General features: G+C 53.5%; 1 protein-coding gene across 1 annotated transcript; it reads left to right on the plus strand.

Moving 5' to 3' along the window:
* The first annotated feature begins 366 nt into the window (after nt 1-366).
* LOC137147941 (C-type lectin domain family 4 member G-like) lies at nt 367-13115 on the plus strand. Its single transcript, XM_067540366.1, has 6 exons — nt 367-475; nt 3362-3487; nt 5530-5592; nt 8508-8659; nt 10685-10791; nt 11692-13115. Exons 1-6 carry the CDS (start codon nt 367-369, stop codon nt 11828-11830), a joined length of 696 nt encoding a protein of 231 aa, XP_067396467.1. The 3' UTR covers nt 11831-13115.
* Nucleotides 13116-13323: the final 208 nt, after the last annotated feature.

Consider the following 13323-nt stretch of genomic DNA (forward strand, 5'->3'; position numbering starts at 1 on the left):
AGATGCTCACACGCAACGTCAGCCAAGGCCAGCAAACAGTGGCTGACTCTGGCGGTCGTGAACAGCTTCGATTGACCTGGGCTGGAAGGTCTGTGGGGCAGGGACCATCTCTTTGTTCTGGGTCCGTACAGCGCCTGGTGCAATGTGGTCCTGGGCCATGGCCGGATCTCCCAGACACTGCTGCAATACAGAGAAATAGTGATAACACTGACAGTGACAATGAAAGCCAAAGCTGGGCTGGGACGTGACTGGATCCAGTACCTGGGCCTGGGGATGAGTCTGGGTTTCAAATACTTTGTGATCAAGACCAGCCAAAAACCCGATCCAAGACTGTTCTAGAAAAGCCTGTTTCTGCCTCTAGATTCGATGGACAGTTTTGACGACGACTACAGGAGGGATTATGAGAACGACGATCCCAGTGAGGCACCACCCCAGCATCAGGTGCAGCCACAGTGGCAAGCAAAGGCAGAGCCAGGTGGGTGACTCACTTCAGCTGCATCTCGTAGAGCATGGGAGGCGTCTGGGCCACAAAATGGGTCAGCAGAGGCTCGAAGTCTCGGTGAGGCCACAAACGGGGACCCCGTGCTTCACACCAGGACTGAGCAGGAGACAGGCAGCTCCCTTGCCCTCCCTAAGGACAGCCCAGTGGCTGGGTTTGGCAAATGGAAAAGCATTAATGTGAGGCTGCAGCTGGACATGCCGAGCCATTTGCAGGCATCACTGCCTCATTCACACTCAGGGCAGCTCCCCCTCTGGGAGCAATTGGCTCAAGCTCTCTGCAGCCCCAGGCAGGCCACCCCAGGGTCATGATTTCAGTGTTATCTCCACTGCCAAAGGGGATTTGTGCAAGGGCAGAACGAGCTGTTGGATGCCCAACTCCCACTGCCCTGCGATGGGAACTAGGTGCCCGGATCCCCTTTGAAAATCTCCCCGATGGTTTTATTTTTAAATGAAAGTCGAGGATTTTGGAGCATGACGCATCCGGGGCTGAACTGTGCCGCCTGCAAAGGGCTGCTGGCCAGACACGGTGCCAGAGCACAGGGCAGCTGATCGAGCTTGCCAAGGAGGGTGTAACGGAGCCCCTGCCTGGGCTGGACACACACAACCCTCGTTTCAGGGGAAGGATCCCAGTAAAACAACTCATCTTCGGAAACAGGCTGAATCCCAGCGCCCCACCGCAGTGCTCCCTTGCCCAGTGCTGCTGTGCGTTCTCCCAGCCTTTCCGGCGACTGCCTGTCTCGGCGTCTCACCCTCGCTGAGCAAATGGAGCATTTGCAGGAATTAAAGTGATGGTCCCTCTATGCACACCCCGTGCTTGGGCAAACGACCCAATGCACACTCAGTGCTGTATGGCTTGCAGGGGCAGTGGGGAGAGATCTCCCCAGAGCCTCTCAGCACCGAGCTCTGTGACAGTGTTTTTCATCACGAGATCTCAAAGCACTTTACAAACAAGGTCAGCTGCACGATCGGCCCCTTTGTTGTGGCTGCCTCTTTCCCCACTGCTGCGGTGGGGCTAACGCTGCTGGTGCCAGCCCCAGGATCTGCCCCCCGCCAGGAATCTATGAACTGGCGTCATTTTCAGTCACAGCTACCAGGGTGAAAACTAGCAGCTGTCGGCAGTGACAGAGAGCCAGGGACAGGGAGAGCAGGAGCCAAAGGCAGGAGAAAGGGAACCACTGCCCTTGGCATGAGACAGGGAGAAAGGGGGGCACACAGAGTGCTGGGCTATGGGGGACTCTGGTGTGGCGAGCGGAGAATGGGGGGTGCTCAGAGCCCCTGGCAGGTGGGACCTTGGTTTGGGGGAGGGGAGCACACAGCCGCTGGCGTGGGGAGGGAGTGGGCAGTGGGAAGGGGATGGGAGGGTGGCACACAGGGAGCTGGGGGGGAATGAAAGGCTGCAGGGAGCCCTGGTGGGTATCATGTGCTCAGCACAGAAGCTACCAAGCCGGGCCCCTCGTTCCATTTCACCCGCCCAGCTTGGTGGGCGCAGTGAAGTTGGCATCAGGTGCCTCCCACCAGCCTGGTGCCATTGACATGGGCAGACGGCCCCGACTGCACTCAGAACTGGCACAGCCCCCAGGAGGTGTCTCCACTAGCCAAATTGAGGTGTTCTTAATGTGGAGACGGGGCAGCCGGGAGCTTCCCCATCAGTTAGCAGGTTGAGGTGAACCTCAGGCTCCTGTGGTCGCTCCCTTCACTCACCCACTCTGGGGAAAGCTTCAAGCTGCCTTCTCTCTGCCCCAGAGCCTGGGCCGGGGTAGCTATGTTAGCCCAGACCTCAGGGAGACGCAGCACAGGCTGGCCAGAGGAGTTCCTGGACCGGCACAGCTACACCACCTCCCCAAACGCCACTAGCCACGTCCACAGGGACACTCTTCTTTTGGCAGAGTTGTGTCTACACTGGGAGTTTTGCTGGCTGTTTAGCTGAAATAAGTGTGTCTACACTGGTTTGATTAAACTAGTTTAAATTCACATCTCTACTGAAACCAGTTTGACTTTTTTGGGCAGATCAGCCCTTTGTAATCTGCTTAAGCTTCAGCCCTTTAAGACACTCTTGAACTGACTCAAACATGTCTACACTAGGCACTTGTCTGCACCCTAGTTGCACTAGTTTAGTTTTAATTGGTTTACAAACTGATTTAATGCAACTCCCACATGTGGACACTGTGAAACCAGCCGATAGCTGGTGTTAAGCCGATTTAAGAGTGTCCACACACAAAGTGGCCCCAGTTTAACTAAACGGGAGTGAAATTGCACATCAGTTAAAGCAGGGAAAGTTGCTGCACAGACCAGGCCTGGGTGGATCACACCAGTTTAACTCAATCAGTATTGGCGCATGAGCTGTGTGAACAAGCCCTCAAAGAGCTGGATTCTCAAATGTGCTGAATCTCCGCAGTGCCCAGGGACCCCAGCGGGAGCTGAGAGTCACCAATGCCTGCAAGGATTGGGGCTTAGGGAGGCAGACAAGCTTGAACACCATGGTGATGGTCTCGGGGTCCGGTGGGTGACAGATAAGGCTCTATTCTCTCCTCTTTGGAGTGCACATCCCAGGGCAGGGGCTCCACTCCTTGGTGCTGCTGGGGGCACCCACGAGACCCTGCTCCCCTCCCAGAGGTGGTATTAGAACTCAGGAGTCCTGGCTCCTAGCCCCACCCCCCCACATCCCTCCCAGAGCTGGGGATAGAACCCAGGAGTCCTGACTCCCAGCCCCTCCCCCCCAGCTCTAACCACTAGATCACTCTCCCACACCTTGCACATATAGGTCATTCTCCAGCCCGTGGCTGACGGCGTGGGTAGAGGCGGTGCTAGCCATGCTTCTGCTGACTTGCACTGTAGCCGCTGATGTCACTTCTCTTTGCAGTTGTGTTCACCTCGAAGACATTGGAGGAGAGAGGCTGTGTGAGAAAGTCCTTGGTCATCCTCTACGTGCTTGTGGGAGCGTCTCTGCTGGTGTCTACAGCCGCCCTCGTGCTGATACGCCAGAAATGTAAGTGCCAGCCTGGGGCCAGATCCGGATCAGAACTTTTACATAATCTGGGCACGTTCAGACTTTCAGGGGGTTTAGTTTGGGGTTTATTTGCTTTATCCTTGAATGCATCACTGCCCCAGCACTTATGCTGCATAAAGGATAATAGCATATTACTGCCACCATCTGAGGGAACTGCTCCCTTATCTCACATGGTTGGAGCTTGGTTGCTGATGGTAGTAGGTTCAATCTCAGCTGTAGCGGCTGTTGCACAAACCTGGGATGTCCCTTCCCTCCCCCCTCATATCCTTCTCGGGACTGAGCTGAGCTGTCGGTGTTAGATCCTGGGTGAGAGCCAGGATGACAAAAGCTTCCTGTAACAGTGACTTTGCTGTGGCCCAGCTGATTTCTCACAGTGACAGTTTCTTGCTCTTTATCTCGATTTCTCAAGAGCCGACAGATGCAAAACTGGAACAAACATGTCCAGGGAGCGATCTGGGGAGGTTGGTGGGGGGCTGTGTGTCTCAGATCAGGATTCGACAATCACAGCCCACAGCCCACACGTTCCTCCCCAGAGCAGGACGACAGGCTCCTTTAGGGCCGGGGCAGGTACTGTAGGAGGTGGAGGTGGAGGTGGGGGCGAGGCTGGTGGGGAGGACTCAGGGCTGGGTTCTCCTCTGGAGCTGGCTGGGAACTTTTTGACAGAACCTTTTATCCTTGGAAAACGGCAATTTGTCCAAACTGGAGCTTTTCACACAAACAGGTCAGTTTTGATTAAACTTTCTGCGGGAAGGTCTGTCCAGGCCGGGATGGAATCTCTGGTCAGAACCATACCGAGGGAGTCAGTGCTTAATTTGTGCCAGGGCTGAGACCCAGCACCTCTGGGCTTGGCAGTTCAGAGCCCCGCACCTCTGGGCTTGTTGCGTCAGTTATGAAAGGAAAAACATTGCGTGAACCCCAGCACCTCTTTCATTAGCCATGAAGCACCGGAGGGAATCCCACCCCATTCTGGGCATCAGCCTCTGCCACTAACTGGGACGTGGGAGACCAAACCGCTCCCAGCAGGGACGCAGACCTGGGCAATGCCCAAGCCTGGGGGCTTTGGAGTCACTTACTCGTGCGTGTGCACACTCACACTCTCTCTTCCCTGCCCAGTGAATATTTATTGATACACGACAGAACAGCTCCCACAGGGGACACTGAAAAGCAGAGCCAGAGAATGACTCTGTAGCTGGATGTTCAGAGCCGGCTCAAGTCCCTGTTTTACCTGAGTCAGAGCAGAGCCTTGGCCCTGGAATTCCCTTGTCCTGATGGGTAAATGCCGATGCAAACTGCTAATATAGACATGCTGGGGTGGTGCAAAGTAGGACTCTCACCAGTGGGTCTGACCCTGGTAACCAGTGTGAGCCTCGTGCCATGTATCTGCACGAGGGATTTGCACCAGTCATAGTGGCACTAGTACAAATTTCCCTAGTCTGGATGGGCCCTAACTGAACTCGTTAACTAGCTCTCCCCAGGCAGGGCTGGCAGCTGGCTGTGGGGTCTGAAGGAATGAACACAAGGCAGGGAGTCAAGGACCCTCAAGTTCTAATCTTCTCTCACTGCCTGGCTTGGGACAAGTCACTTTGCATCTCAGTGCCTCATGGACCATCATGGCATGGGGGCGAAAGCAAATCCACCCTTGCAGCCTCTTCCTAGGAAGGAAACCAGCCCCGGCAGACGCCAGTACTTGGCAGACCCGCTCTGTAGGGAACACAGCCCCGCCCCGGGAGAGGAGGTGAAGGGTAGCTCCCAGCTCACCAGCCTCTGTCTCTTCCAAGCTCCAAGGTAGCAAAGCAACTGGAGCTGCTTCACTTCAACCAGTCCACCATGCGCAGCACTGGTACGTACCAGCGCCCTCACGGATGCACAGCCCAGCATCCCCTGTGTGAGCCCCCTGCACCCAGTCAGCTCACTCCTCCTCACAAGCTCCCCTCAATAGCCCCCGTTTCCTGGCAACCGCCCTGTTCCCGCTGAGCCCTGGGTCCCTCCCAGCAGTGTGATCAGGCCTGTTTTTCTCTCAGGGGCAGAACTGGCCAGAGACCTGAAGAGGCTGCAGTCAGACCAGGCCATGCTGAAAGTGGAAGGTGAGTGGTGGTTGGGGGGTAGGGGGGAGGGGGAGAGGAGGGGGGAGAGGAAGGTCTCAATGGCAGAAAGAAGCAGAGGGGGTGGGGAAGTGGCAGTGATTTGGGAGGCCCCCTCCCCCGCACAGCCAGCCTGAGCGAGCAGCATTTCAGATGGAGTCAGATGGAGCCCAAGGCTGGAAATCCGGGGCCCTTCTCTACCCTGCTCTGCACCCCAGCTGACCCACAGGAGACAAGGACATGGCCGGTGCCCACAGAGCCTTTGTGCTCAGGGCTCCTCCTGTGCTGGGGTCGCTGTGTGTGACTGTAACGGGGGCGAATGTGGGGGCGGGAGCAGGAAGCCAGTTAACCCTTCATCGGCAGCGATTCTCACCCCGAGTGCATTCCCAGTCACTGTGGGAGTACAGGAGCCTCTGGCCTTAGGGAGTCACATGGGCAGAGCAGGATCTGGCTGTTTTTCTCCCTAGAGTGACTTGGGGCAAACAGGGGAGGGGAGCTGGGGATGGTGACTCATTGAGGCAAGTAAATTCAAGGGCTGCACAGAAGAAGGCCCTGGTGTAACAAGCTGGGGAGCCAGAGGTAGGGAATTGGGGGGGCAGGGCAGCGGAGGTGGTGGGGGGCAGGGCTCATGCTGAGGTTTGGGAAGGAGGGGGCAGGGTTTTGTCTGAATGATTTTGACCCTTGTGAAAGGTTCAGGTTCTGCTGGTGATCCCGGCCGGCTCTCCAGTCCCTAATGACCGAATCAGACCAACCGTGTAACAAGCTTATTGCCTCCCGTGCTGGGAAAGGAGCTCCATTTCAGTGTCACAGCCAGGCACTTGATGCACACACTTGCTGCTCTGGCATTCTGGCAGCTTCTAAAGCACAGAACACAGTGAGCCCACAAAGAGCCTCACAGACTGTTTAAAGGGAGTGACCCTCCACACCCCTTGTACAGGAGACGGTGTGTTGTGATTTTTGCAGTGTCTGAGGGTCTATCAGCCTGCTCAGGGCAGCAAAAAATGACAGCGATGACATCAGAGCTGAAGCCTCAAGATTCTGTGTTGCTGCTATACAAGAAAGGTAAGAGACGTGCCAGCCTCTGCTTCCTCAGATTGTCTTTGGCATTGCACAGCTTTCATTTCTGTTCTGTGTTAGTACAGTGCCTAGCAAACAGGGCCTGATCTATGACCAGGGACTTGGGCACTAGTGTAATACACATCATGTAGGGCACCCAGCAAATGGGGCATACGTCATGACTCCTTTGCAGCTAGGATTCCTGCTCCCTTTCCCCACAATACACAGATAATAGATTAATATCGTTCAGGGGTGTGACATTTCACGAATGACACACTGTAATCTGAACTGGTGTGTACCTGGTCACAGATCCCTCACTCCTGAGCTCTGACTTACTCTGTTTTGCTGTGTAACCACCCACTCCTCGGTTGTGCCCATGCTCAGCAGTTTGCGACTAATAGATCCCTGGCCCAGGGGACGGGAATTCAGGCCAGCTGCTCATGGGATTGACCCCCACTCCCAGATGCACACCTCTGGGATTCAGTGGTCTGACAGAGTGGGAGCTGTGCACTGCACCCTGCAAGCTCATCACATTGTCCATCAATGTATCAAAGAAAGGATCTGCACTAGCTCTGTCACCCAGGTGGTCTCTACACACACTCCATCCACAGCACTGAGATAAAACAAACAAGGTTTTTGAATAGCAAGATTGTAAGTGATTATCAGTCAGATTAATATGCCTGGATTTGAAATTAGGGCTAAAAGACTAAATCGCATCCTAAACTAAACTGGAGATTTTCAGTGTGATTTAACTCACATGCAGGCTGGCTGACGTGACTCTTGCAGCCAGTGCTCCCCCGACCCATGGGCAGTCATTTCAGTGTCACTTGATGTCACCTGATGTTGCATTGCAGATGGATTCCAAGGGAGGGCCCCAGGACAAAGATGCCTCTCTTTTAACAAGTCTCCTCCACACCCCCTGGGGTCAGGAGATCGGCCATGTCCGGCAATGGGCGTGATTTCCTTCACTTCAGTCAAATGAGCGTTGCCTTATCAGCTGCTCAGGGCAGCCCATTGTTCCTGTATGCATGCCACTGCACGGCATGAACCCTCAGCTCTGTGTTTGTCTGGATCTATTCAAGCCATGGGAGACACACATTTGGGGCTATGACGTTGCAGAGTTTCATATCTGTACATGTGTCTGACAGTGCAGGAAACATGCTACCATAACAAAGATGTTCAGTATGTCATGAGCACTCCAAAAAGACCTTACATGGCATACTTTGCAGTAGACAATACACAGTTACATTATAAGGGTGAACACGAATGACACACAAATCGCACTACATGGGGCACAGCATGTCACAGGGGCTCGCTGGGATTTCCCTCAAATAAACCACTACGTTGTGAAGGAGTCAGTTTAGTCTAATAGTTAGAGCCGGGGACTGGAATTCAGGCCTCCTGGCGTCTAGTCACACCTCTGGGATTCAGTGGTTAGAGGAGATGGGCCGGGGAGCTGGGACTCCTGGTTCTGTTCCCAGCTGATATGAAGCAGGTGTTGTCTAGTGCAGTGGCTTTCAACCTCTGGTCCACAGACTGTGCCTAAGATTTCCAAAGGGGTCTGCCTGCCATTTGAAATTTTTTAGGGCTTTGCAAATGAAGAAGGTTGAAAACCACTGGCCAAGTGGCTAGAGCAGGTGAGACAGGAAATCTGGACTCCTGGGTTCTTTTCCCAGCTTGGGAATGATCTCGGGCAAGTTACTGTGCCTCTTTGTGCCTCAGTTTCCCCCCCTCTGTAAATTAAGGAGGACAGCTCTCTACCTTTCCTAAGTGCTTTGAGGACACTGGGTAAAGGGCGCTAGGCAGACAGTATTGTCCTGTGCAGTCGATCCTGAGTGACCTCTGCCTGCCTTGTATTACAGTTGCCACCCGCAGTATTTGTCCAGCCTGCTGGCTGCCGAATGCAGGGAACTGCTACTATTTCTCCACAGTGCATCAAAACTGGTCCTATGCCAAGCAGGCCTGCAAGGACCAAGGTGCCCAGCTGATTATTATTGAGAACCAACAAGAGCAGGTAAGTCAGGCGCACTGATTGCAGCCAGGAAAGGGTGTGGAAGTGGTTTCCCAGCCACTGGGAGGCTCTTGGGATGAGAGAGATGCCTGGGAACAGGATAGGGGCTGACGTTTCTCTGCTCCGTGCTCAGGAAACACATTGTTACACACTGGTGTAAAGAGTTATGCACAAGAAGGGCAACAAAAACAATGAGGGGATGAAACAGCTTCTGTTTGAGGAGAGATTAAAAAGACTGGGACTCCTCAGCCTGGAAAAGAGACGACTAAAGGGGGATATGCTAGAGGCTATAAAATCATGAACGGTGTGGAAAAAGTAAACAAGGAAATGCCATTTACTTCTTCCCAACACAAGAACCAGGGGTCACCTGATGAAATTACTTGGCAGCCGGTTTAAAACAAACCAAAGGAAGTACTTCTTCACACAATGCACAGTCAACCTGTGGAACTCATTGCCAGGGGATGTTGTGAAGGCCAAAAGTATAACTGGGTTCCTAAAAGAACTAGATAAGTTCATGGAGGGGTCCATCAAGCACTATTAGCCAGCATGGTTAGGGAAGCAACCCTCTGCTCTGGGTGTCCCTAGCCTCTGACTAACAGCAGCTGGGAATGGATCATTTGATGACTGCCCTGTTCTGTTCATTCCCTCTGAAGCGCCTGGCACTGCCACTGTCACAAGACAGGATACTGGGCTACATGGACCATTGGGCTGGCCCCATATGGCCCTTCTTATGAAGCCATTTGCAGTGCACAAGAAATTGTCCTAGTCCTGCAGGGATGATGCTACATCTACTTGAGCACCACCGATTGACACCGTATCTAGCAGCAAACCAGTTACCAGAACACAGGCTGGGGCCACTCCCGTAACTCCCAGGAGTTAAGGCACAATTCATCCCAAGCTCTAGTCAGGCGGCTGTGCAGGACCCTCGGGCAATTCAGCCTGACAGAGCTGCAGAGAGCAGATGTCTGGGAAGGGAAACCGTGGGAGTCGGAGGGACCTCTGGGTGTAAGGAGTGATGGGGGTGGGGGGAGGGTTTGGAGACTCAGCACCCGTTGGAGGACTGGAATCATGAGATCAGCGTCACTTGGGAGCTCCCTGATATTTCCTGACTGGCCTCCATGTCACACAGTGCTTTCACATCCATCCAGAGCCACAGCTCCCTCAGCAGGGCCTTTGGGAGGGGAGCCAGCCTGGTCTAGTGGTGCAGGAACTATCGTGGGAGCCAGGACAGCTGGGTCCTACTCCCTGCTCTGCCACTGACCTTCTGTGTGCTCTTGGGCAAATCACTGCCTCAGTTTCCCCTCTCACCCTTGGTTTTGTCTGTCTGAATTGTAAGCTCTTTGGGGCAGAGAGTGTCTTTCACTAGGGGTCTTTGTAGCACCTGTCACAAGAGGGCCTTGATCTCAGTTGCTGCCTATATGTGCTACTATAATTCTAATAATAACCCAAACGGCTTGTAGCGTGCTGCATGGCCGGGCTCTCCTGGCCCTCAGGTTCCCCCATTAACAAAGGACTCACAGCCATCTGCGTCGCAGTCACCCGTGCTCATTTCTTTACAGTGCACACAGTCAGTTCCCCAGTCCCTGCCCCAGGCACTCTAGGGGCTCAGGATTGCTCACCCCTCCTGGCCGGCCAGCAGACTGACTCACAGTTCCCCCCCACCCTGCTTGGCCATGCCTCCCACTCCTGGTTTCCTGAGCTGGCCGATGTCCCCTCCCTGGCAAGGTAGCAGCTGTTCCCCCTTTGCCTCATTAGTCAGGGCTCTGGCTCAGCTTAATCAGTGCGGACAGCTGCTGCCGGCTCCTTTTCAGTTCTTGGCTCAGCTGACCTGCACTGCCCCAGCCCAGCCCGCTGGGTTGGGGTGACAGAGGCAGCTGAGGGGTTTACCACCCTCCACTCTGTCACAGGGCCACATCTCAGCAGGGAAGAACACTGAGCCAGAGGGATTTGGGCTGTGTGAAGTTGGGACCGGGATTGTCTTAGATTTGGGCCATTTTTAATTGAAGTCCATTATTTTTCTCTTCTCAGGAGTTTTTGACAAAGAACTCTAAGGGCAAGAATTACTGGATTGGCCTGAATGACATTGACAAGGAAGGGACATTTAAATGGATCGACCACAGTTCCGTATCATACAGGTCAGCCCAATCCCGCTCACTGGTACATGAGGGAAAGGGGGTTGGCTCAGATTCAACTGGCCAATCTGTGCTCTTCAAACCCATTGAGTCATAGGGCAGCTCCACCCACTCAGCCATTCTTGGTTCATCTCCCATCTGCTCTGTTCTTTAAACTGTCCAGGGTCCCCCAAAAGGGAACCAGAGCTATTGGGGTAGAGCAAAATGGTGGATGATGCTCAGCTTTCAATTGTCAATAGCAGCTGAGCAATAGCAGTTTTCAGGCTCTTACAGGTCGGTTTTCCATTTGGGAAGAAATCAGTGGAGTTTGGGTATTTTCTTAGTGTAACTTGTTTATTTACACTACAGACACTAGTCCTAGAACAGAGGTGTCACCAACAGCACACAGGTCAACCCCCTCTTGCAGAAATCTCAGCCCAAATACCAATCTTCCCAAGAAATAACTCTACCCCAAGAACTGAGTCTCCTGAGAGAGATTCAGGCAGGGAGGGGGAGCTCACCCAATGAAAACGTGTATCACAGCACTACCAACGCAGCATGTCTTCCAAGACTGATCAGTGCTCACCCACTAAGAAACAGAACTTGTAAGACTGCGCGTATCTCTCACTGTGGCATTGCCCCTGATTCACCATCGCATTATCCCAGGTTTACACCAGGCTAAATTCCATTGAAGTTAATAGCAGCCAGACCAGTTTAAAACTGGAGCAACACAGAGATGAATCAGGCCCTAGATCATTGCACTTAGCTCTTACCCAGCGCTCTGCACCCATCAGCCTCAAACTGCTTCAGGGGGTGAGGCAGGATCATTCACTCTGAGGGCTCATGTGAGATTTCAGGGTATGTGTTTTGCCAGGGCTCCATGTCGAATGCCTGCCTGAGTTTGCTGCTCTCTCTGATCCCCAGAAACTGGGACCAAGGTGAGCCCAACGATGATCACAATCGCGAGGACTGCGTGCATATCCTCAAAAACGGGAAGTGGAACGATGCTCCGTGTGGGATGAACCAGGACGGTTGGATCTGTGAAAAGAAATGGACTTGTTAACCGTGTGTGGGAGCAGCACAAGACAGGCAGCGCACTGCAATAAACACAGAACAGCAACCCTTCCCTCGGGCCCCTTCCATGCTACGTCTGCCAGCTCTTTACAAACTTCAATGCTTTAAACCTCCCAGACCTCACCCCTTCCGCTCTTGGGGGCCAGGTACTATCACCCCTACTTTACAGAGGGGGAAACTGAGGCACAAAGACTTACCCAGCTCACAGCAGTGAATCAGTGGAAGAGACTGAATTAGCACCCAGGAGTCCCGACTCCAAGTTCCGGGCTCTTACTACAGTGCAAACACTCACGCAGCCGGGTACAGGAGTCCTGACATCTCCTCCTCTAATCACTAGACAGCCCTTCCCTCCAAGAGCCAGGGATGGAACCCAGGCATCCTGATCCCCTCCCCCACCTCTAAGCCCTGGGCCCCATTCCACTCCCAGAGCTGGGAATAGAGCCCCAGTGTCATGAATTCCAGCCCCTGCTCTAACTATTAGACAAACTGCCTCCTTCACAACCTAGCAATTTATTTGGTGGAAAACCCAGCTGGCCTTTGAGCTATATTAATCCCCTAGCACCACTCATGGGTAAAGGAGACAGGCTCCTTACTGCACGAGAAACCAAATTATAGAAGCTGCCAGTCAATCCCATCAAAATGATACAAAACTGGTAATTTCTCTATAGCAAAGAATACGAGCAGCTTTCTGGCTTACGGCAAATTTTCTTCCCCTGCAGCTTGGCTAAAACTAACTGTATCTCAGCTTAGCCATCGGTGGTGCACTGCTCAAGGAGAGAACTAAACCAGCAGTGTGAGAAATCAAAGGGGGTTCATTTTGTAAATTAGCCAGGCGGGGAGAGGAAAAGGGGCAGGGCTTAGCCCCAAATCATTAACAGGCCGGTAGGCAGCTCCCTGCTCAGACTGAGCCCACATTTCCCACCTCCCAGACGAGTGCCCTAAATACCGCACGAATGGGTATCCGGGTGGGTTTTGTTGTGGCCGTGGCATAGGAACAGGAGTCTGATAAAAACATACAATCCTCTCTGGAAAGTTCACTTGATTTCTTAGAATCCAGAACGACAACAGCCAAGAACCAAACCGAGACAGACAAAGCAGGCTGCTCCGTAAGGCAGAGGGGCGCAACTGCTCCCATCTCGCTGGAGGCTGCCTGGCTGCTGCTCGGCCCGGGTTGCATGCTTCCCTACAGCTCTGCTGTGTGCAGGTAGGACCAGGACAAAACCCATGAACTGTAGAGTGACAGCTTACACTTGTAACACGATTGTTAATGCAGCGCCGGTTTCTCTCAGCGTCGGTTGGAGCTGTTCCATGTTGTATAACTAATTAAATGAAGCAGGGACTGGACCCTGGCTCTCCACACCCCAAGTGCATTCCCAGCCACTAGAGGGAGGGGGGACACACTCACCCCATCTGTCTCTTGTGCAGGGTAGGCAGGCTCCGACCATGCTTCCAGGAGCAGCCCTTAGTGGCAGGATAAGTGTG

Source organism: Emydura macquarii, unplaced genomic scaffold, assembly GCF_026122565.2.
Source record: "Emydura macquarii macquarii isolate MOO-44397 ecotype Brisbane River unplaced genomic scaffold, CSIRO-AGI_Emac_v2 contig_581, whole genome shotgun sequence".
NCBI lineage: Eukaryota > Metazoa > Chordata > Testudines > Chelidae > Emydura > Emydura macquarii.